The sequence below is a fragment of the Sapajus apella genome, unplaced genomic scaffold, assembly GCF_009761245.1.
Source record: "Sapajus apella isolate SASKATOON/1434 unplaced genomic scaffold, GSC_monkey_1.0 scaffold44, whole genome shotgun sequence".
Lineage (NCBI taxonomy): Eukaryota > Metazoa > Chordata > Mammalia > Primates > Cebidae > Sapajus > Sapajus apella.
In genome coordinates, this window is record NW_022436984.1 from 6,055,596 (window position 1) to 6,079,469 (window position 23,874).

General features: G+C 35.5%; 1 protein-coding gene across 13 annotated transcripts in view; it reads left to right on the top strand.

Moving 5' to 3' along the window:
* BIRC6 (baculoviral IAP repeat containing 6) overlaps positions 1-23,874 on the top strand; it is a 258,154-nt gene that overhangs the window by 131,374 nt on the left and 102,906 nt on the right. For all 13 annotated transcript variants that reach the window (XR_004257190.1, XM_032239247.1, XM_032239252.1 and 10 more), the window contains 11 exons: positions 3,618-3,734; positions 5,626-5,780; positions 6,576-6,702; positions 8,054-8,164; positions 9,449-9,582; positions 11,535-11,662; positions 17,651-18,213; positions 19,790-19,965; positions 20,855-20,951; positions 21,103-21,297; positions 22,688-22,888. Coding sequence is in view for 12 of the 13 variants with exons in the window: in XM_032239247.1 (XP_032095138.1) it covers positions 3,618-3,734; positions 5,626-5,780; positions 6,576-6,702; positions 8,054-8,164; positions 9,449-9,582; positions 11,535-11,662; positions 17,651-18,213; positions 19,790-19,965; positions 20,855-20,951; positions 21,103-21,297; positions 22,688-22,888 (2,004 nt within the window). In the remaining variant the exon portion in view is untranslated. The remainder of the gene's footprint in view (positions 1-3,617; positions 3,735-5,625; positions 5,781-6,575; positions 6,703-8,053; positions 8,165-9,448; positions 9,583-11,534; positions 11,663-17,650; positions 18,214-19,789; positions 19,966-20,854; positions 20,952-21,102; positions 21,298-22,687; positions 22,889-23,874) is intronic.

Sequence of the window (23,874 nt, forward strand, 5' to 3'; positions counted from 1 at the left end):
AGAGACAGAGTTTCACCATGTTAGCCAGGCTGGTCTTGAACTCCTGACGTAAAGTAATCTGCCTGCCTCTGCCTCCCAATGTGCTTGGATTACAGGAATGAGGCACCATGCCTGGTCTTATTTTTTCACTTTTCTAGTCATGTAGAATATCTCAGATGTATTAACTTTTAAATATATTTTTCCATTTTCAACCCTGCTTCCTCTCTTATACAATATTTTTTAAAAATTTGGCGATCATTAAAAAGTCAGGAAACAACAGATGTTGGAGAGGATGTGGAAAAATAGGAACGCTTTTACTCTGTTGGTGGGAGTGTAAATGAATTCAACCATTGTGGAAGACAGTGTGGCAATTCCTCACGGATCTAGAACCAGAAATACCATTTGACCCAACAGTCCCATTTGGGTATATGCCTTTAATTCATATATACCCAAAGGATTATAAATCATTCTACTGTAAAGACACATGCACACATATGTTTATTGCAGCACCGTTCACAATAGCAGAGACTTGGAACCAACCCAAATGCCCATCATTGATAGACTGGATAAAGAAAATGTGGCACATATACACCATGGAATACTATGCAGCCATAAAATGGATGAGTTCATGTCCTTTGCTGGGACATGGATAAAGCTGAAAACCATCTTTCTCAGCAAACTAACACAAGAACAGAAAACCAAACACCACATGTTCTCACTCATAAGTGGGAGTTGAATAATGAAAATACATGGACACAGGAAGGGGAACATCACATACCAGGACCTGTTGGGGTATGGGAGGATGGAGGAGGGATAGCATTAAGAGAAATACCTAATGTAGATGATGGGCTGCCATGTGCAGCAAACTACCATAGCACGTGGCTACCTCTGGAACAAACCTGTATGTTCTGCACACGTATCCCAGAACTTAAAGTATAATAATAATAAAATTTTAAAAAATTGAAACACATTTATCAAAATGTTTCAAGTTTAATGCAGAGAATGTTTATTCTCATAACCATTTGAGAGTAATTTGATGTAATATTTGTTTTGTTTTGTTTTACAAATCAGGACATTCTTCCACATATACACATCAAAAAGCATATTCCATCAAAATCAGGAAATTAACATTACTGCTATCAAACACTGAGAGCCTGTTCAAATTTTCGTGGTTATCTAGATAATGTTCTTTATGCACAAGGGCCCAGTGAAAAATCATGCATTGCATTTAATTGTAATGTCTCTTCAGTCTCATTCAGTCTGCAGTAGCTCTTCATAGCTGACCTTCATGACATTCATGCTTTTAAAGATAGCAGTCCAATGATTTTGTAGAATGGTCCTCAGTTTGTGTTTGTGCTATTTCCTTGTGATTAGATTGAACTATTTCCTTGTGATTAGATTGAGTTAATGCATCTTGGCAGGAATATCCCACAAATAATGTTTCCCTCTGTCCTCCCCCACCAACCCTCATTTCATTCACTTAGGTAGCCCATGGTTTTGATCTCTCTCACTATTGATGATGTTAAGTTTAACTACTTGATGAATGAGTTGTCTGCTGGGCTTCTCCCTTGCAAAGTTAGTCTTTTTCCCTTTGTAAAAATGTTTTGTTGTCATTGGGTTTTTAGTGGGAACACATGGTTTTGCTCTGTTGCCCAGGCTGAAGTATAGTGGCATGATCTCAGCTCCCTATAGCCTCTGCCTCTTGTGTTAAGCAGTTCTCCTGAGTCTCTCAAGTAGCTGGGACTACAGATGTGTGCCACCATGTCCAGCTAAGTTTCGTAGGCACAGAATTGCCTAGGCTGGTCTCAAACTCCCAAGCTCAAGCAGTCCACCCTCCTCGGCCTCCTAAAATGCCGGGATTAAAGGTGTGAGCCATAATGCTTGGCTTCTATAAGAAGTTGTTTGGGGGCTGGGAAGCAGAGTGGTTCTTGGAAACTATACATATCCTGTTTGTCACAAAATTTATTTTTAAAAAAATTACCGGCCAGGTGTGGTAGCTCATGTCTATAATCCCAGCACTTTGGGAGGCCAAGGTGGGTGGATCAGCTGAGGTCCAGAGTTTAAGACCAGCCTGGCCAACATGGCGAAACCCCATCTCTACTACAAAAGAAAATTAGCTGTGCATGGTTGTGGGTGCCTGTAATCCCAGCTGCTCGGGAGGGTGAGTTAGGAGAATTGCCAGAACTCTGGGAGTGGAGGTTGCAGTGAGCCAAGGTCATGCCGTTGCACTCCAGCCTGGGCGACAGAGTGAGACTCTGTCTCAAAAAAAAACAAAGGAAAATAAAAATACCGTAGTAGTTTATTCATTAGTTTCAAATGGATTCATGGTTTCCTTTTTTATTCAGTAAGTTATGTCTTATTTATTTATTTATTTATTTATTTTTTGGTGGAAAAATGTGAATAACATAAAACTTTTCTTTTTTATTTGTTGAGATCATTACGTTGCCCAGGCTGATCTTGAACTCCTGGGTGAGCCTAGTCCTTAAACCTCAGCCTTCCAAGTATCTGAGATTACAGCATGCTCTACCACACCTGGCATATTTATTATTTTGACCATTTTTTGTGTGTATATAGTTCACTCTCAGTGAGTATATTGATAGTGTTGTCATCTGTTTTTTGCTGTTCAGTTTGTCTTATTTGACGGGTAGGATTTCCCTTGAGATTTTCTCATCGTTATTTTAGCAATTCCTAGTTCTCTGGCAAAACATGATATCCCAGGCTCATCTTTTGCTTTAATCTGTCCCACCCTGGGAATTGGTCATTTCTTAAAGGAGTATGGCATTTCAAAACCTTTTAAAGGAAAAATGTCATTAACAGACCATGATTTGGGTCATAGGTATATGTGTTGCTATTTTGGGACTGTTTCCATTCCCTGTGGTGAAGAGAGCTAGGGCGTATACACACACTTGCATTTATATTTCTATGTCGGTATCTGTCTTAAATATGAGTTCACATCAGTATATCTGAATTTAATCTAACTTCATAGGGTTTATTTGAGCTTTCTTCCTTTCTATAGTTATAGCACTTTATTCTGACAATGAGAAACCTGGTGCTCATGATCCTTAATATCTTTTTTTTTTTTTTTTTTTTTTTGAGACGGAGTTTCACTCATGTTACCCAGGCTGGAGTGCAATGGCGCAATCTCGGCTCACCGCAACCTCCGCCTCCTGGGTTCAGGCAATTCTCCTGCCTCAGCCTCCTGAGTAGCTGGGATTACAGGCACGCACCACCATGCCCAGCTAATTTTTTGTAGTTTTAGTAGAGACGGGGTTTCACCATGTTGACCAGGATGGTCTCGATCTCTTGACCTCGTGATCCACCCGCCTCGGCCTCCCAAAGTGCTGGGATTACAGGCTTGAGCCACCGCGCCCGGCCGATCCTTAATATCTTTGTTTCCATTATCGTTACTTCACTTATTTAATATTTCTGTCTCCGTATAACCAATCACCTGTCTCTACCCTCCTTTCCACAGATATTCTTCCCCTGCTCTGGCTCTGATACTGCATGCTAGGTGGTTGTTCTGTAAGGACACACTCCTCATCCTCTCTTGGGTTCAGATGTCAACATTTTATTGTAGGAGGTAGGACATGAGTAAGAATTGTCAAATATGTTCTTTTCCTTTTAATTGATTTTTGTAGCCCTGGATGCTCGCCTTGAAGTTGGACTTGAACAGCAGGCAGAACTCATGTTGAAAATGATGTCTACCCTGGAAGCAGATTCCATTTTACAGGCATTAACAAATACTTCTCCTACGTGTAAGTAAAATTACCATTTTTAGAGTACTGCAGTGAATGATTTAGCTCTTTATCATTTTCAGATGCATTCATCAAGGACAGATTTTTAAATACTATGGTGTGAGTCTTCGGGGACTTAGTGTGTAGCACTTTCCCAGCTCCAAGTTAGTAGCAAGTTGAAACCAAGATCAAGGATTAACCGTATTAACAAATGCAGGGACCGTCAAGCAAAATACCTCCATGTAGTGATCTCAGTTCAGTGCAGAAACCTCCATTGTGTTTTGTTTACTGTATTGTTGTGAGGGTAATAAAATTCCTTCGGAAGCCTGCATACCTGCCTGCGAGTTCATTGCACTATATCCAAATTTATGATGAAGTAGATTTTTGTAGTAACATCTTTATCGTCCTTAAAGTCTAGGATAGAGGACACACGGTAGGATGATAGCCAAATAGATCTGTTAATGCCAGAATTCAGAGGATTTACTACCTTATAAGCTCCAGAAGAGAAAGGCCAATTTTTTCATAAAGGACTAATAGTAAATATTTTAGGCTTTGCTTGCCCTATGTTGTATATTGAAACTACTCTGCTCTGACTTGGTTGCAGGAAAACAGCCATAGACAATATGTAAATGAATGAGCATGGCTGTGTTACAAGAAACAGGTAGTTTGTCAGAGCTGGCCATCACGTTGTGGTTTGCTGTCCTTGATAAGGTCTACCCAGTTCTAGACTTGCGTAGACCTCATGTCAGGGGAGTACAGTTGAAATAGCACTGTGTTTTTCAAGGACGGATTGGGGAGCTGTGCTGAGAAGAGGGTGCTTATTTTATTTTCTTAGACCTGCATATCACTTCACTTTCTCTAGGGCAGAGTGAGGAAGGGGTAGTGATAGTAGGCAGAACCCAAGGAAATTACAGATGGTTCTCTTACGGAGTGTTCACAACCCATTTCAATAGAGAGAAATCTGAGTTTTTAGATCTTCCTTATGTTAAACCGAATTCTTTTCAGTCTGCAATCTTCATTTTTTTCCCTTGCTTTAGAGGGTATCAAAAGAAGGGGGAAAAAAACCCCAGAAGAAATAGTCTAGTGTTGTATAATCTTAGTCTTGGTACACAAATATTCTTGTATCTTCTCTCCTAAGCAATATGGAGATCCCTTTTGTAGGGTCCAATGTCTGCGTGATTAGAGATAACTCAGTACTGCCCAGAGTAGCCCTTTTCTTTGTTAAGACATTTCTTATTTAATACCATTTATTCTAATATCTTTCTGTAATTCTACTAAAGGATATTTGAAAAAGAGAATTTTGAAAAATCCTTTTGAAATTGGTGTCTGCTTCCCTTTATCTTTTGATTATCCTGCACACAGCTGCCTCTCTTTTTAGTATAATAATAAAATAAGCCTCTAAATATATGATAAAGCTGTTAGTGTCCCTGTATTTCTCTGGTTCCCGTCAATATATTCTCATTTAATTAATTTGGTGTATAACCTGGGCATCAGAACCGAAAGCTTCCCAGATGATTCTGATCTACAATCAAAGTTAAAGATGAATGAACTAGAATCTAGGTTACTCTAAAACTGCCTTATCAATAATTACTCAGGAGTCTTCTTTCCCTTTACTTTCCCTCCTTTATTAATTAGAAAAAACTATTGCAAATAAAAATTGCTAGAGAAAATTGTCTTTTTTTACTGGTTGAGTCCTATGAATTTGGTAACTTCTCTCTTTGGTCATTGTCTTTTTACTTTCAAGTAATATTATAAAAACACATTTTTCAAATACTAAATATTGTTTTGAACCATTTTAAAGAATGCAGTTTTAATTTTTAAAAACAAATTAACCTGTTTATATATATGAATAACTAGTTAACACATATCCTGATACTTTATGTATAAAATTATACTTGTGTTTAATTTTCAGTATCACAGTCTCCCACTGGAGCAGATGATTCACTTCTAGGAGGTTTACAAGCATCAAACCCAACCAGCCAGCTTATTATACAGTTATCATCTGTCCCAATGTTAAATGTTTGTTTCAACAAACTTTTTTCCATGCTTCAAGCCCATCATGTTCAGGTATGACTTCAGGTGAAATGGTGTATTTTTGCATATTATTGTTAGCCTAGTGAAAGATGAAACTAACTGGGAAGTTCATTCTAGACCTGTCAGAGATTATTTCTTAATATGTTCAGTTAGAAAGATGTTAGAAATACTTTGATTGCCAAAGTAATCACAGTTTCTCAATGATGGACCACTGATAATTTTAACGATTTTAAGCTTCAGTACTTTAATTCCTGCTACACACACATGCACAAACCTGTGATTTAGAGACTTGAATCATAGGGCATGGTGGCTTGAGTGTGTAGTCTTAGCTACTTAGAAGACTGAGGCAGGAAGATTGCTTGAGGCCAAGAGTTTGAGACCAGCTTGGGCAACATAACACTAGATCCTGTCTCTTATTTAAATGAAAAAATTAACCAGATGCAATAGCACATGCCTACAGTCCCAACTACTCAGGAGGCTGCGGTGGGAGGATTGATGGAACCCAGGAGTTCAAGATATAGCTAGACCTTGTGTCAAAAAAAAAAAAAAAAAAAAAAAAAAAGACTTGAATCACCTATTTTAATTTAGAAGAATCTTTTTATGAGGTAATTTATAAGTTTTAATTCAGGTAAATTTTGTTCTTCAAGAATTTTAAGATGTGTTTGCTGATCAACTAATTTCATTAACTAGAAGATGTTTCTAAGTGTCAAGAAGTGTTTAATAGAAAAGTTTATTTACTCATGACAAGAGTTTAAACATAAGATTGTTATTTAAACTGTATTTCATAATAAGTACATTTTTCACCTGTTGATTTTCATTCTTTTTCAGTTGGAGTCACTTCTCCAATTGTGGCTCACACTGAGCCTGAATTCTAGTTCATCTGGAAACAAAGAAAGTGGAGCAGACATATTTTTATATAATGCTAATAGAATACCTGTCATTTCATTAAACCAAGGTAAGATTTATTAGGAGAAAAATGATTATAGTCTAAGAAACTTACAAGGTGATCATTAGGTGAAAATATACCTAATCTTTGTCATAAGGGCTTATAACATTCTAGTGGGGAATAAACATAATACCTTTTGAAAAAGATGCACTAACTGATTGATTAGCAGCAAAGATATAGGGAGACCTTGTTAAGAACAGAAGACTCTTACTGTCTGTTCTGTGATATGCCTGTATGCAACTAAAATTTAGAATGTTCTATTACTCTTTATATTTTCTTGAAGTTTTGTCTCATCTATAAAAGCAGGTCGGTTTTTAGTTATTTTAAATTTTTTCATTTTTAAAAACTATGAATTAGCCTCTGGAGGAATTAGTCAGCTGGAGAAGGTTGTCAGTTTCCTGTAGAAGTTGTGTTTGTTTCTTGGCACGTATGAGAATGTGGGAATGGTGGTAGAAAATTATATCATTCAGGAGGAAAAGAACTAGCCTTCAGCTCTAGCTACAGGAATCTCTTTTAGTTATGTTTTAAGCAAAATATAAATAAGAATCTGTTCCTGGTGTTTTCTCCTAGAGTGGGTACATTCTGTAGTTTACCTGGCTTTTACATGGTGGGTCTTCGAACGTCAGTGCCAACCTTACTGGGTCACGGGTTCTACTTACATCTGCACTGACCCAGCACCAGCCAGCTCTTCTTGAATTGATAGATTTCCATGTCTTCCACTATATTATTATTAATATTATAAAACCTGTTTTCATCTCTATTTTTAATTTCATTATGAAAAATTATATATATATATATAAAATAGAAGAGTAAAAAGTAGCTATTCCTGGCTGGGCACAATTGCTCATGCCTGTAATCCCAGTACTTTTGAGAGGCTGAGGTGAGCAGATCCTTTGAGGGCAGGAGTTTTAGACCAGCCTGGCCAACATGGTGCAACCCTGTCTTTAGAAAAAAATACAAAAATTAGCCAGCTGTGTTGATGCACACCTATAATTCCAGTTTTTCCAATATGCATTATTGTTTTTGGCTGCTGGTTTTGTAGAATGTGAGGATTTTTAGTAACACACAAGTTATATTGAAGTAGAAATGCCTATAGTTTGAATAGTACAACAAACTGATAGTAATAACTTGTCATTTCAGGTGTAGTGGGCTGAACTTTAAACCTTATCCTAAAATGTTACTGATTCTTAATGCTTTAGTTGTATTTAATTAATAATTCTTTTTATTTGCATGTTTTGAAGATACTAGTTAAACAGCTGATTTAAATAGCGTCTTGTTTTTTAATTCATTCTTTTGGTTTTTAATTCTTTATAAACAATGTTTTTCTGAAAAATCTTTTCCCTTTCTCTTTTCTGCATAGCATCAATAACTAGCTTTCTCACAGTGTTAGCTTGGTATCCCAATACTTTGCTCCGGACATGGTGCCTCGTGCTTCATAGCCTAACACTCATGACAAACATGCAGCTTAATTGTAAGTTCATAAATTTATTCATTTAAATCTCTGACATGTACTTTAGTTTTCTGCTATTGGATTCTTAAAACACAGTTTTCCAAGGAGTGATATACTTGTTAAAGTGATTGAGTTGGCCGGGCTTGGTGGCTCACCCCTGTAATCCCAGCACTTCAGGAGGCCAAGTCGGGTGGATCACTTGAGGTCAGGAGTTTGAGAGCAGCTTGACCAACATGATGAAACCCCGTCTCTACTAAAAATACAAAAATTAGCCGAGTGTGGTGGCGGCCTTTAGTCCTACTTGGGAGGCTGACTGGAACCTGGAAGACGAAGTTTACAGTGAGCTAAGATAGCCACTGCACTCCACCCTTGGCGACAGAGCAAGAGACTGTCTCAACAAAAAAGTGATTTTTTAATTTTACCATGTCTCTTCTGAATTAGTTCCTATATATCCTTTTTGCTTGCTTACTTTGATAATATAGTCTCATATTCTTTAGATGTTCAAATCATACTTTTACTTTTAAAAAGTTATTTATTAAAAGAGTAAGTTTAATAAATAAGTTTATTATAAATAAACTTATTTATTAAAATTGATTGCTTTTAGAGTACAAAAGCAGGTTTTTACATTTAGTCTAAGTTTTTATGTTATTTTTTAAAGATACCTTTGTACTTTAAAATGATTTATTCATTATTGATTCATAAACATGCGTAACTGGATTTCTGGGTTTTGTTTAATAATTTAAATCATTGCTTAGCTTCAAAATGCTTTTTCCATTTGGAATATATTTTCCACAAATGAGAGCAAAAGCATCACTATAATACTGAAGATGGATTTGATTCAAAGGATATTTTATTCAGCTCAGAAAACCTGTACATTAGATCATAGTTAACCTGTATACAACTAACATGTAAAAAGGAATAATTTTGCCACAACTTATTTAAGAAAATTCGGTTAAAATTTACCTGAAAAGTAGATCTCTGACTGTTTTTGGAAGGGGGAGTTAGTAAGAATAGGCTTTCCAAGTAAGAGTCAGGAGCTGGTTACATCTTTTCTGTTTGATTGTACTAAATAAGATGTAAACTCAAGGTGTTTTCACAGAGGAGGGGCAGAGGAGATAGATGGTAGATAGAATAGAGAGTGAAGTCTTGCTTAACCAGTATAATAGAGACGGAAACCACTTTAATAAACTGTAATCACTGGGAATATATGAATTTTCCTTGGAACTAAAAGATGCTTTTAAATACTGCATTTCCATTATTTCATGGTCCGTTTCTTAAGAGGTTTTTTACAAAAATGTTTTATAGCTGGTTCCAGCAGTGCCATTGGAACTCAGGAGAGTACTGCTCATTTGTTGGTTTCAGATCCAAACCTTATTCATGTATTAGTGAAATTTCTTTCTGGCACCAGTCCACATGGAACAAATCAGCACAGTCCACAGGTAATATGATGTTTAGCCTGGGACACACCCAGACTACTCAATAAATTTGTAATATAAAGCTATATAATTTTTAATTTCTAAAGTATTAAGTAATAGCCTTTTGTATTTGTAATAATAGCTATACTGACACTAAGTAATAGCAGGTGGTAAGTTCTTAGAGCAGTGATACTAGGTTTTCATGTAGATACATCTTTTTGGCATTGCTTTTGGATAACTGGAAACATTCTGAGTAAATATTGCAAAGGTAGAGAAGCATTTCAAAAATGTTGGAATTAAAATAAATTTTAATATATCATATTTGATGACTTCTATCAGGATTATCAGTTTACCTTAATTATTTTATGATAATGATTTTGCTTAACAAAAAATAACAATATTGCCCAGGGCTTATAAACATTTTCTGTCTCGCTATAAATTTTCCTTCATGTCAATTTAATTTCTTGTTATGGTGTACTGCTTCTGTATAAATATTTCTACTTCATTATATTTCTTTTAATGTAAAAATATATTATTTATACCATCTTTTAAAATCAAGCTAGATCATGACTATCTTGCAAGTTTATCATTTTAAAATTCTTACCTGGATTTGCCGTTAGATAAGTTCTAATTTAGTTGTATTCAACAGCCCAGTTTCTCTTATTAATTCATTTATTCAGTATTTAAGAGGCTTCTATATGCTTCTTGTAGGTACTAGAGATGTAGTATTTACCAAGATCAAATACCTGCCTTCATAGTGCTTATATGTTTAGTCAGTACTCTAATATTTGATATATTTTAATTTTGTAGATTATAATAAAATAAATGAGACAAGGAGAGAGTAAGAGAGAAGAAACTAACTTGTAGTTAGATTAGAACAGGGTTTTGGTAGGGGCAGAGATGTGTTATCAAGTGATTATTGTATTTAAGATTAATTGAAGCTAAAACAGGAAAACTCCTCAGGATCATCTGACTTCATTATTTTACATGTAAGAAAACATGCATCAGCTACATTGCCCCAACTAGTTATCAGTATAGCTAGGTATCAGTGTGCAAGGCTTTGCAAAAAGTAATATTTTCTTTCTGTTTTTTAGTAAAAGGCAGGAGGAAATAATTTTCTAAAAGTTTTTAACTTATTGAAGATCAAGCTTTCCTTTTGTTATCTGGGTTTTATGTAGGAAGTTCTGATAAGAAAGCTGTGATTTGTATGCTCAGTGTCAGAAATTAAATTTATCTAACTCTAAAATAATTTGGAGGGTTATATTGTATTTTATTTTCCAGAACTCCTCCAGGGTTTTATGAGTCCTTCATCAAGCCAAATTAGGATCAAGTAAAATAATACATAGAAGTGCTATAGCATACTCCAGAATATACCTCAGGGTTACTTAGTACGGTGTTCACTGTCATTTCTTTCATTGATGAGTTAAAAGTTTGGGAAAGCAGGGTTTTTTTTTTTTAAGTCTTGGTATAAATTTATTTTCATTTAGTTTTATTTAGTTAGTTTTTGTTTTGTTTGTCACTTAGCTTAGTAATTGCTCTGCTAGTTTTTAGAAACATGACCTTTTATGGATCATTTTACGTCTCTGCTCCTGAGTTCTTTGATTTTAAAATGGATTAAGAAGGTTATTTGTGAAAATCTGTGTTGAAGTTTTTTATCCTCTGGAAAGCATTATAAAAGTGTTTATTGTGTAATTCAGGTGAATTTTTTTCAGTGTTGAGTTCAGTAAACCTGATAGAGTTGTTCTGTGAAAACCATAATGAAAAAGTGTTGATAGTAGAATCTTTATTTGCAATTTAAAATAAATACATTAAGACCTAAAAAATTGATTTTCTCCTATCATTGTTAATACTTTTGTTTTCCTCATATGAAAAGTTACAGTATATAGCTCTTGACTTTATACTTGATAATTTAAAAATGAATGATTCTGTAAATGGTATCAGTAAGCAGTTTTCAGTGAATATACATTTCTCTTCAGGTTGGTCCAACAGCTACACAAGCTATGCAAGAATTTCTTACCCGATTACAAGTGCATCTTTCCTCAACATGTCCTCAAATATTCAGTGAATTTTTGCTCAAGCTAATTCATATACTTTCAACTGAAAGGTAAATTTTTGTGTACTAATTTGTTCCTGATATAGAAGTAACATGAAACTCTCCAAATTTACTTTTTTCTTTAACGTTTTTTGGGAATTTATCTGTGAAGAAATAAGCAGGAGGACAGTAGGAATTACGGGGGAAGGATTTATTGGTGTGTTTCCTGATTGTTTGCATTTCATTTCATTATGGTTCTTCCAAGTCCTTCTACCTCTACTCTCTGTAATATGAAAGGAATACAGCTGACTTGCTTTTAATGGCTTTATAGGTTAGTTATTTATTATAAGCCTTTTAAAAGGTGAAATTTATTTTGAAGCTGTTTAAACTCTGAAGCTACTACCAGTGATTGTATATATCAGAAACTGAAAAATACAGCTCATAAAAGAAAATTATATACCAGTCTTGTGTAGGAATTCTAAATAAATGTATTAACAAAATCAGACTCTACATTATAAGAAGAAATTGTGACCATAATGGGTTGATTCTTGTAATGCTTGAATGCTTCAATATCATATATCTCTTATTAATGTCATTTTCTTTATTTTATATTTCTTAAAATCCAATATTACTTTCTGACAAAAACTTTATTTTTTTGAGATGGAGTCTCACTCTTTCGCCAGGCTGGAGTGCAGTGGTGCTACCTTGGCTCACTGCAACCTCTGCCTCCCAGGTTCAAGTGATTCTCGTGCCTCAGCCTCCCGAGTAGCTGGGATTACAGGCACACGCCACCACACTCAGCTAATTTTTGTAATTTTCGTAGAGATGAGATTTCATCATGTTGGCCAAAATGGTCTCAATCTCCTGACTTTGTGATCCGCCCACCTCAGCCTCCCAAAGTGTTGGGATTACAGGCATGAGCCACTGCGCCTGATTGAAAACTTTTAATGAGTTATAAAGTGTTACCTTATTTTTGAAGTCACAATAAAACTACGTGATGGACAAATTACAGAATTAATAAAACATCTGGCATGCTTGAGTATTTCAAAAAATCCCCATTAACATAAGGAATAAGGCTGGGCTTAGTGGCTCATGTCTGTAATCCCAGCACTTTGGGAGACTGAGGTGGGGAGATCACCTGAGCCCAGGAGTTTGAGAGCAGTCTGGGCCACATGGAAGTACTCCGTCTCTACAAAAAAAAAAAAAAAAAAAAAAAAAGCCTGATGGGGGGTGTATACCTATAATCCCAGCTACTGTGGAGGCTGAGGCAGGGGGATTGATTGAACCCATGAGCCAAGGAGGCAAAGGTTGCAGTGAGCCCTGATTGTGCCACTGTACTCTAACCTGGACGACAGAACAATACTCTGTCTCGAATTAATAATCAGGAATAAGTCACTAGTGGCTATTGCCACTTTTTTCATCTAATTTTATTATGGAAATGCCAGTGCATCAAAAGTTTTTTTAAAAACAATACATACTGAAAATGAGTAAAATCATTTGTGCATTATGACTTTTTAAAAATGAATATTAGAAATCACAGGAGGAATATGTAGTTTATAAAATTTAATGCAGTAACAGTGGCATTCTGTTGTGACTTAAATACATACATTTGGAAAACATCAGTGTTTATGTAAAAATAGTATTTATATGTACTTTGTGAAGATTTTGTAAAATTTTGAATGACATAAAATCACCTGAGGAGTAAAGATTAGTCACCATTTGTTTTATTTTTATTTAACTACTAGGCTTTTTAATTTTGACTCTGCAGGCTTTAGAATAGTCTAATTCACAGAGTTCACAACAGTGAATGCTTCCATACTAAACTTGAATACATTTGCTCTAACATTTTCTAAGGACTATTTTTTTTTTGACAGAGTCTCGCTCTTGTGCCCTGGTTGGAGTGCAGTGGCGCAATCTTGGCTCATTGCAACCTCCACCTCCCTGGTTCGAGCAATTCTCCTGCCTCAGCCTCCCGAGTAGCTGGGACTACAGGTTCATGCCACCACACCTGGCTAATTTTTTTATGTTTTTAGTAGAGACGGGGTTTCACTGTGTTAGCCAGGATTGTCTCGATCTCCTGACCTCGTGATCCACCTGCCTCAGCCTCCCAAAGAGCTGGGATTACAGGCGTGAGCCACCTTGCCCGGCCTAAGCTGAGATGTTTTGAGGTTTATATGCCACAAAAACTGTTTAGGAATTTTCTCCACTTCACTTCATCCAACATATACCCTGTATATTTTGATGGCATAGTTTATTTCATATGGTCCACAAAGCTATGACCCAAGAAGAATGTTAGTTTCTGTTTGTTATGTATGTTTTTAATAAAGGCTCTGGTATCCTGTTAAAGATACAGCAGCTCTTTAGTTAGATTAATGGTATCAAAATATAAACTGAAAGAAATACTCAATATCAAGAAGGCATTCAGTTTTACCAGATGAGGGTTTTGCAGACAACTATCTATTGGCCTTTGGACTCTGATTTCACTTTATTAAATATCCTTCAAAAAACAGAAGTTTTAAAATTCTAGATATAATCTAAATTGTCAACTTCTATGTATTTTTTTGTTATTGTTGTTTCTTAAATACCTTCCTCACCGAGAGTCACACAGAATATCCCGTTTTCTTCTAGAAATTTTACAGTTTTATGTTTTACATTTAGATTTGTTATTTTTTCGCTTTCAGGATAAAGGTTGTTTTTTTTTTTTTGTCTGTGAATGTCGAATTGTTCCTATACCATTTTTTGAAAATACTTTTCTGTTTTCATTGGATTTCCTTTTTAATTTTTCAAATACCAGTCAACGATATTTGTTTTGATCTATTGATAAATTTTTTTTTTTTTTTTTTTTTTTTTTTGACAGCTTTGCTCTTTTGCCCAGGATGGAGTACATTAATGTGGTCTTTGCTCACTGCAACCTCTGCCTCCTGGGTTCGTGCAATTCTCATGCTTCAGCCTCCTCAGTAGCTGGGATTACAGGCATGTCACCAAACCTGGCTAATTTTTATATTTTCAGTAGAGACAGGGTTTCACCATGTTGGCCCTGCTGGTCTCAAACTCATGGCTGCAAGAGATCCCCCACTACTGTCTCCCAAATTGCTGGGTTTACAGGCATGAGCCACCACACGCAGCCGCATTTGTTCATACAGTGTATTATATAGAATTGATGTTTTTGTCTATTTTTTATGCATTACCTCACTGTCTTCATTTCCTTATAGTATTTTTTGAAATCTAATAGTGTAGGTTCTCCACCGTTCTTTATTTTCAGAGTTGTTTTGGCTATTTTAATTCCATTCCTTTTCCTTATAAATTTCACAGTCAGATTGATGCACCAGAAAAAAACTATTGCTGGATTTTGAGTGAGATTGTATCACTCTGTAGATCATTTTGGGCAGATTTATTGCTTATTTGGAATTTTGTTTGTGTACAGCCATGTTGTCAGAATACAGTTAGTTTTATTTCTTCCTTTCTTATGCATGTGTCTCACCGCCCCATTTGTACTTGTAAGGACTTCCAGTATGCTATTGAGTAGAAATGGTAAAAGTTGTTCTTCTTTCTTTTTCTCAATCTTAAGATCTATGAAACATTGTCTTTCATAATTAGATATGTTACTAGCTTGAGTTCTTTTTTAGATACTTGATGGTAAGTTGAGGAAGTTCCAGTTTGTTATGACTTGCTAAGACATTAAAAAAATTATAAATGTCTTTTGGATTTTGTTAGATGTTTCTCTGCATCTGTCGAAATGATCATAGGTTGTTTCTTCTTTCATCTGTTTATATGGTAAATTATATTGATGTTTTCTAAAGAGTTGGGATCTCACCATGTTGTACGAGCTGGCCTTGAACTCCTGGGTTCAAGCAAGCTTTCGGTATCATTCTGTTTGTAGCTGGGCCAATAGGCATATGCCACTACGCCAAGTCTGATTATTTTATTTTATTTATTTATTTTTCTGTGTTATGACTTTGTATTGTTGCTCTGGATTTTTTTTTTTTTACGTGTCAGTCAGTGTGCATTCTCAGATCCCCTTGGTCATAACATATCAATCGTAATTTATTGCTGAATTTATTCTCTGAAAGAGGTTGTGTAATATGTGTACTGTCACTTACTTAAATATTTTGTAGCATTTGCCATTGAAGCAATTTGTGGCTACAGTTTTCTTTGCCCAAAAATTTTTCAACTTATTTTCTAGGTTTTGTATTATTCAGGTTTTCTCTTCTTGAGTGAGTCTTGGTAGTTTCATGAAGGAAGTTATTTCTTTACTTTGTTGAATTTGTTTGTTGAAATGTGTGTTTATTAGTGTCTGTAAGATGTATAGTGAGTTTCCTTCTTTTATTTCTGATGTTGGTAATTTTTATCTTTTTTTGGGCCATTCTGGCTAGAATTCATCAATACTATTTTTTTTTTTAAAAAAAGCAGCTTTAGATTATTTCTTCCTTTCTACTTTCTTTGAATTTAATTTGACCTTTCTGGCTTAGATAATTGATTTTAGACCTTTCTTCTTTTCTAGTACAAGCTTTTGACAATGTCAGAATTGGTCTATGTAGACTACTTACATTTAATGTGATTATTGAGATGCTGGATTAAAATTGATCATTTGGCCGGTTTTCTATTTATTTCATCTATTTTTGGTTCCTTTTAAAAACTCTTTTTCTGTTGACTTTTGAGTTAAACAACTTTTAAAATAATTTTGTTTTCACTCTTATTATTTATAACTGAATTTCTTATTTATTTATTTTTGAGATAGTGTTTGCTCTGTTGCCCAGGTTGGAGTGCTGTGGTGCCATCTTGGGTCACTGCAACCTGTGCCTTCTGGATTCAAGTGATTTTCGTGCCTCAGCTTCCGAGTAGCCAGGATTACAGGCAACTGCTGCCACATGTGGCTAATTTTTATATATTTTGTAGAGATGGGGTTTCACCATGTTGGCCAGGGTACTCTCGAACTCCTAAACTAAAGCAGTCCACCCCCATCACTGGCATTATAGGTGTGAGCCACTGTGCCTGACTTATAACCAGAAGTTTTTCATACTAGTTTTCCTGGCTTTACAAGGAAAGCTTGTACTTTATATCACATTCTACTTTCAAATATTATTCCACTCATATATAATGTCAGAACTTAACTGTAGTTTCAATTTTTCTCTTCCATCTTTTGTGACATAGTTTTCATGTTTTTACTGTTGCATATGCTATAAACACACAGTACTGTACAACCTTTATTTATTATTTTTTATTTATTTATTTATTTATTTTTAACCTTAGACAGTCTTTTTTTGTTGTTTTTTGTTTGTTTTTGAAACAGAGTTTGGCTTTGTCACCCAGGCTGGAATGCAGTGGCATGATCTCAGCTTACTGCAATCTCCGCTTCCTGGGTTCAAGCAATTCTCCTGCCTCAGCCTTCCTGGTAGCTGGGATTACAGGCACATACCACCATGCCCGGCTAATTTTTGTATTTTTAGTAGCGATGAGGTTTCACCATGTTGGCCAGGCTGGTCTTGAACTTCTTACCTCAAGTGATCTGCCCGCCTTGGCCTCCCAAAGTGATGAGATTATAGGCATGAGCCACTGCACTTGGCCTAATTTGTCTTTTTCTTGCTGTTAGATTGAGGGTGATGCTCTTTTCAGCATTCTCTATCTTAGGCATAAGCAGAATTTGAAGAGCATTCAATTTTGATACATAAGAATGATTTGGTTGAATATTAATTTTTATGTATCATTATCAGTAGGGAATGTTTACAGTAGCATTATTTGAGAATGTAAAAAATTAGAACTCATTTCATTATAAGAAGTGCCTTGTGATTTTGAAGTATTTTAGACTAGCTTCAAAATCACTGTTGGATATACTATTTCCCTTACTTTTGTATTTGGAAGGGAAGTTGTTTTTGAGTTTGTGTAAAATAGAGGTAAGAACAAGAACTCAACAAGAGATTAAAACTATCAGCTATCTCACAAAATAGTGAATACCAATAATTTGTTTAACTTTCTTATATTGTGATAAGTTACTGCTTTCAAAGCTACTTAAAATGGTTTAGTTTTTAATCCTCTGTCTTGTATCTTTCTCTCTCTCTGCAGGGGTGCTTTCCAGACAGGCCAAGGACCTCTGGATGCCCAAGTGAAGCTCTTAGAATTCACTCTGGAGCAGAATTTTGAAGTCGTTTCAGTTAGTACTATTTCTGCTGTGATAGAATCTGTTACATTTTTAGTTCACCACTATATCACTTGCTCAGACAAAGTAATGTCAAGAAGTGGATCAGATAGCTCCGTGGGTGCTCGAGCATGCTTTGGTGGACTGTTTGCCAACCTTATTCGTCCAGGTGATGCAAAAGCAGTTTGTGGCGAAATGACAAGAGATCAACTCATGTTTGATTTGTTAAAACTTGTTAACATTTTAGTGCAGCTGCCTCTTTCAGGCAATAGGGAATACAGTGCAAGAGTGTCTGTGACCGCAAATACAACAGATAGTGTTTCAGATGAAGAAAAAGCCTCAGGAGGCAAAGATGGCAATGGAAGTAGTACCAGTATTCAAGGATCACCTGCATATGTTGCTGACTTAGTCTTAGCCAACCAACAGATTATGAGCCAGATTTTGTCTGCTCTGGGCCTGTGTAATAGCAGTGCCATGGCAATGATAATTGGTATGTATTGAGAATATTAATCTTACTGTTGTCTCTGGTACTATAACTGTCTTTTTTTAAGCAATATATGGATTCATTTTCTTTTTACTTTATAGTGTAAAACTGCTTTAAGTTTTTCATGACTGAGTTTTATTTGTGAGAAATTTTGTATACGGGCTTCAATTAATGAATGAAAGTGAAATATTGAAAAATGTTGTCAGTTTGTTTTTGTTTTTTTCTTTTTATTGTTACACATCCCAGGTTCAAGTAATTCTCATGTCTCAGCCTCCCAAGTATCTGGGACCATAGGTGCCTGCCACCGCACCTGGCTAATTTCCGCTTTCACCCCTGCAGACGGAGTCTTACTCCCAGGCTAGAGTGCAATGGTGTGATCTTGGCTCACAGCAACCTCTGCCTCCCAGATTCAAGTGATTCTCTTGCCTCAGCCTACCGAGTAGCTGGGATTACAGGTGCCCACCACCACACCCCTGCTTTTTTTTTTTTTTTTTTTGGAGACAGAGCCTTGCTGTGTTGCCCAGGCTGAAGTGCAGTGGCACGATATCGGTTCACTGCAACCTCTGCCTCCTAAGTTCAAGGAATTGTTGTGCCTCAGCCTCCCGAGTAGCTAGGATTACAGGCATGTGCCATAACACCTGTTCAGTTTTTGTATTTTTAGTGGAGATGGGGTTTTGCCATGTTGGGCAGGCTGGTCTCGAACTCTTGACCTCGGGTGATTCACCTGCCTTGGCCTCCCAAAGTGCTAGGATTACAGGTATAAGCCACTGCACCCAGCCAATTTATATATATGTATATTTTTTAGTAGAGACGGGATTTCACCATGTTGTCCAGGATGGTCTTATTTCATATCATTTTGTGTTAAAGACCAGAATTACTTGTTCACGTTTGCTTTAAAAACAAAATGTAAAATTTTATCCACACTGTAACATTTTCTATGACACGTATCAGTATTAAATTTATATGCTGTTGCTTAACTTTTCTACCTTTTTGAATGTTAGTACATTAAATTTTTAAAATAATTGAAAACATATATACTGTGGCAAAATCTATTTCTACTATATTTTTGTCTGTTGGTATTTTTTCCTTTGTCAGTATATGGGAAACAACTGTATCTTCCTTTTGGTTAGATTAAAAAGTATAATTACACTTATTTTTCTATTCATGTCCTCTCTTCTTGATGTATAGCTAGTATGTAGAGTGATGTTCTCTCAGTCACATAACAGAACAACTTATTTTTATTGTTGGTGATCATAGAGGTATCTCATGTAAGAAGATAGCTGTAAACTAGACTCTACTGAATATTATCATTTATATTTTAATCACTAGGAGTCAGTTTGGGGTATGTGTAGGAGGTATAGACAGCTATTATATATTCTTCAGCAGTTTTGGAAAACGTGGCTTTTCAGCTTCTCTGTTTTAATTGTTGTGATTCATTTCACCATGTTGGCCAGGCTGGTTTCAAACTCCTGAACTCAGGTGATCCACCTGCCTCGGACTCCCAAAGTGCTGAGATTACAGGTGTGAGCCACTGTGCTCGGCCAGATGTATATATTTTTAATGTGGAATCTTATTTTCCTAGGAGCAAGTGGATTACATCTCACTAAACATGAAAACTTTCATGGTGGGCTGGATGCCATATCAGTTGGGGATGGATTATTTACCATACTGACAACCCTTAGTAAAAAAGCTTCTACAGTCCACATGATGCTGCAGCCAATTTTAACCTACATGGCCTGTGGATATATGGGCAGACAAGTAAGTTCAAGCCAACAACAGTTGTCGTGATTCAAATGAATTTCTGGCAATGTAAGTGGAGAATTAAAGGACAGAGACAAATAAGTATACTTATTATATATTGGACAATGAAAAGCATCAGTGCAAGAGGGCTATGGATTATTAATAAAGGTTGGAGAATAAAGTTTCCTTGAAGTGGTATTTTCAGAGATGACCGTAGTGATACAATAATAAGGCATTTAATATGTTCTTGAGTTTTAGTGCTTTTAGTATAGTTCCAAGAAGTTGTTCTCTTTTTCTTAAAACTAGCATAGTGTAATACTGAGGTATTCTCCATAGTTGTTACATAAGAAGATGTAATATGAAATTCACATTATGTATTTAGTTTTCTTACATTAAAAGGGATTAGGCTAATCAAAGAAAATAGGTTACAAAATTTTTCCTTTTTCTGTTTATTTTTACAAATGAAATTATAGGGATCAAATTATTTTGCTTTCTTGTCCATTTCCCATTTTGAAATACAGATAATAGAATAATTTCTTATGTCTTATATAGCAGGGTATAATTATCATTTTCTTAAACATTTGTTGAATATATATATTTCTCTCAGAAAATACAGAAGTTCCAATTTTAAATGAAATTGGTGTCTAAATGCTCTTTAAGGGAGTAAATAATAATGGATGAAGATAGATGCTTTAAAACATTCGCTGAGTTCAGGGAGTTTTTTTTTTTTTTTTTTTTTTATTCAGGTAATATTTCTTATGTATTTTGGCAGACATTTTGTATTTAGTGTATTTAAGGCTGTCAGTCTACAAAAATTAACTAGGAAGGAATAGTACATGCATTGAGAAGTTTAGTTGTTTTTATTCACAGTAACACATAAAGTCATAATGCGTATTTCATTTTTTAGGGCTCTCTTGCTACTTGTCAGTTATCTGAGCCATTATTGTGGTTCATTTTGAGAGTATTGGATACTAGTGATGCCTTGAAAGCATTTCATGATATGGGTAAGATAAAATTTTTACTAACTGTCATTTAAGTGTCATTATGTGATAGTATGTTACATTTTCATTTTTGTAGTCTTTTGTGGAAGTTTACTTTTGATGTTGAACTACCTGTCCTGAGATCGATTTCATTTCATATTCTTTGTAAATTTAGGTGGTGTTCAGCTCATATGCAATAACATGGTTACTAGTACAAGGGCTATTGTGAACACTGCAAGAAGTATGGTATCAACTATTATGAAATTTCTTGATTCTGGTCCTAATAAAGCTGTTGACAGCACATTGAAAACAAGAATACTAGCTTCTGAGCCTGACAATGCTGAAGGGATTCATAACTTTGCACCCCTCGGTAAGAAAAGTGTTATTAAATCTTACTTGTATGAATTTATTCAGTTTATTAGCTGGTATGAAGCAAAATTAGTTGAAGTAGGTTCATGATATTATACTATCACTATTTTAATTACAAACATTTTATTTTAAAGGTAGTAGATATCTCAACATTCTGAGAGGGATTTTTTTTTTTTTTTTTTTTTTTTTTTTTTTTGTGGGGGGAGACAGATTCTTGCTCTGTCGCCAGGCGCCAGACTAGATTACAGTGGTGCAATCTCAGCTCACTGCAGTCTCCGCCGGCTGGGTTCAAGCAGTTCTCCTGCCTCAGCCTCCTGAGTAGCTGGGACTACAGGTGCGTGTCACCACGCCCAGCTAATTTTTGTATTTTTTAGTAGAGACGAGATTTCACCATGTTGGACAGGATGGTCTCAATCTCGACCTCGTGATGCACCTGCCTCGACCTTCCAAGAGGAAATGTTTTAACAGTTCTTTAGCAGTAAAATTTGTTTTTATTTGTGAGTTTAAATAGAAGCACAATTTAAGAAACTATATAGAGATTCTTCAGTAAGTTTCCCTTAAATGTTAATTGATTTGAAATCTTATTTTCCTTCTTAAAATGGTACTGTCTTTTGTTTTGAGAGAGTCTCACTCTGTCACCTCAGCTGGAGTGCAATGACGTGATCTTGGCTCACTGCAACCTCTGCCTCCTGGGTTCATGTGATTTCGTGGTGAACCTCCTGAGTAGCTGGGATTATAGGTGTGTGCCACCACACTGGCTATTTGGTTTTTTTTGTTGTTGTTTGTTTTTTTGTTTTGTATTTTTAGTAGAGATGGGGTTCCACCATGTTTTCCAGGCTGGTCTTGAACTCCTGGCCTGAAGTGATCCCTGCCTCAGCTTCCCAAAGTGTTGGGATTATAGGCATGAGCCACTGTGCCTGGCCTTAAAGTGGTACTCTCTTTTTTAAAAGTTTCGAATTTAAGTATTTACTTTTTTATCCAGTTCGCGTAGTTTCTCTTTAATTTTTCTTTTCATATTTCTAAATCATAGACATTGACATCTTAGAATAAAGATTATTTTAAAGGTGCAGGATATATTGGACATTGTTTTTTACTTAAATCATTTGAAAATTATTGAGCTAAATTTATTGCTGTTATCTTTAGTTTTCATGTATCACATGAGTATAAAGAAATTAGATAGCAGTTAATAATGAACTTGTCACCTTGTTAGTTGACGTGATTTCCTAATGTTTTGTGAATATTTTTACAGTCATAGGATGCTAAATACATTAAGAGAATCATTTGTTCATGTTTTCAATTAATTTTTCTGGTTTAATTTTATTTGAATAGATCTTAAGGCTTTATTATGTGTCTTTTGCAAGTTCTTATTTTATGTAAAATGTCTTCTCTAGGTACAATCACATCTAGTAGTCCTACAGCCCAACCAGCTGAAGTGCTATTGCAGGCCACACCTCCTCATAGAAGAGCTCGCTCTGCTGCTTGGTCCTACATCTTTCTTCCAGAGGAAGCTTGGTGTGACCTTACCATTCACCTTCCTGCAGCAGTGCTGCTTAAGGAGATACATATCCAGCCTCATCTTGCATCTCTTGCAAGTGAGTAGTATGTTATAAAGAAGTATCATAAGAACAAACTTTAATTTAGAAACATTTGAAAATAAAAATATTTAGTGAGCAGAAATACATTTAGTTGTGATCACCTGAGTGTGTAACTTCTGAACAATTTTTAGTGAAATAATTAATACTACCAAGTCATTTCCTGTGAAATGACTGTTAACATCAGACAAAAAGAATGTGTGATTAAGTGTAAACAGATATTTTCCAGTTATATATTATTTTGCATTTTCTTTTCTCTGAAATTTACCAAGCTTTAGTATTAAGCTGAAATGAATTCATTACATTTCCATTTTTTTACCATGTTTGTTTTTATAGCCTAGACCTTAGTCCTAGCCTTGCAATGTGAAATTAGCATAGATTTGTGTGTCTGCCCTCCAACTTCTTTAGAAGATAACTACCTTTTTGAGTAATATTTTATTATAATATTTTGACGACTTCAATGTGATTTTAAGATTCATACTGTGTTTATTGTAATATTTCAGTATCCTTGTAATATTGTATCATTCATTTGATGCATGTTCATTGAATACATTTTATTGAACTTTATAAGATAATTCAAAATAATTTTTACAAAATATTAATAAATTATCTTAAGAGCACTAACTCGTTCAACTATAAAGAATATGAAATACTCATTTGTGGTTTTTGTTTTTGTTTTGTTTTGTTTTGTTTTGAGGCAGGGTCTCACTCTATTGCCCAGGCTGGAGTACAGTTTAGATATCTCAGATCAATGCAGCCTTGACCTCTTAGGCACAAATGATCCCCCACACAGCCTCATGTGTAGCCGGGACCACAGGTGTGTGCCACTACTCCTGGCTAAATTTTTGTATTTTTTGTAGAGACAGGGTTTTGTTATGATGCCTAGGCTGCTTTCAAACTCCTAGACTCAAGCAGTCTACTCACCTTGGCCTCCCAAAGTGCTGAAATTACAGGTGTGAGCAACTGCACTCAGCCCATTATGTATT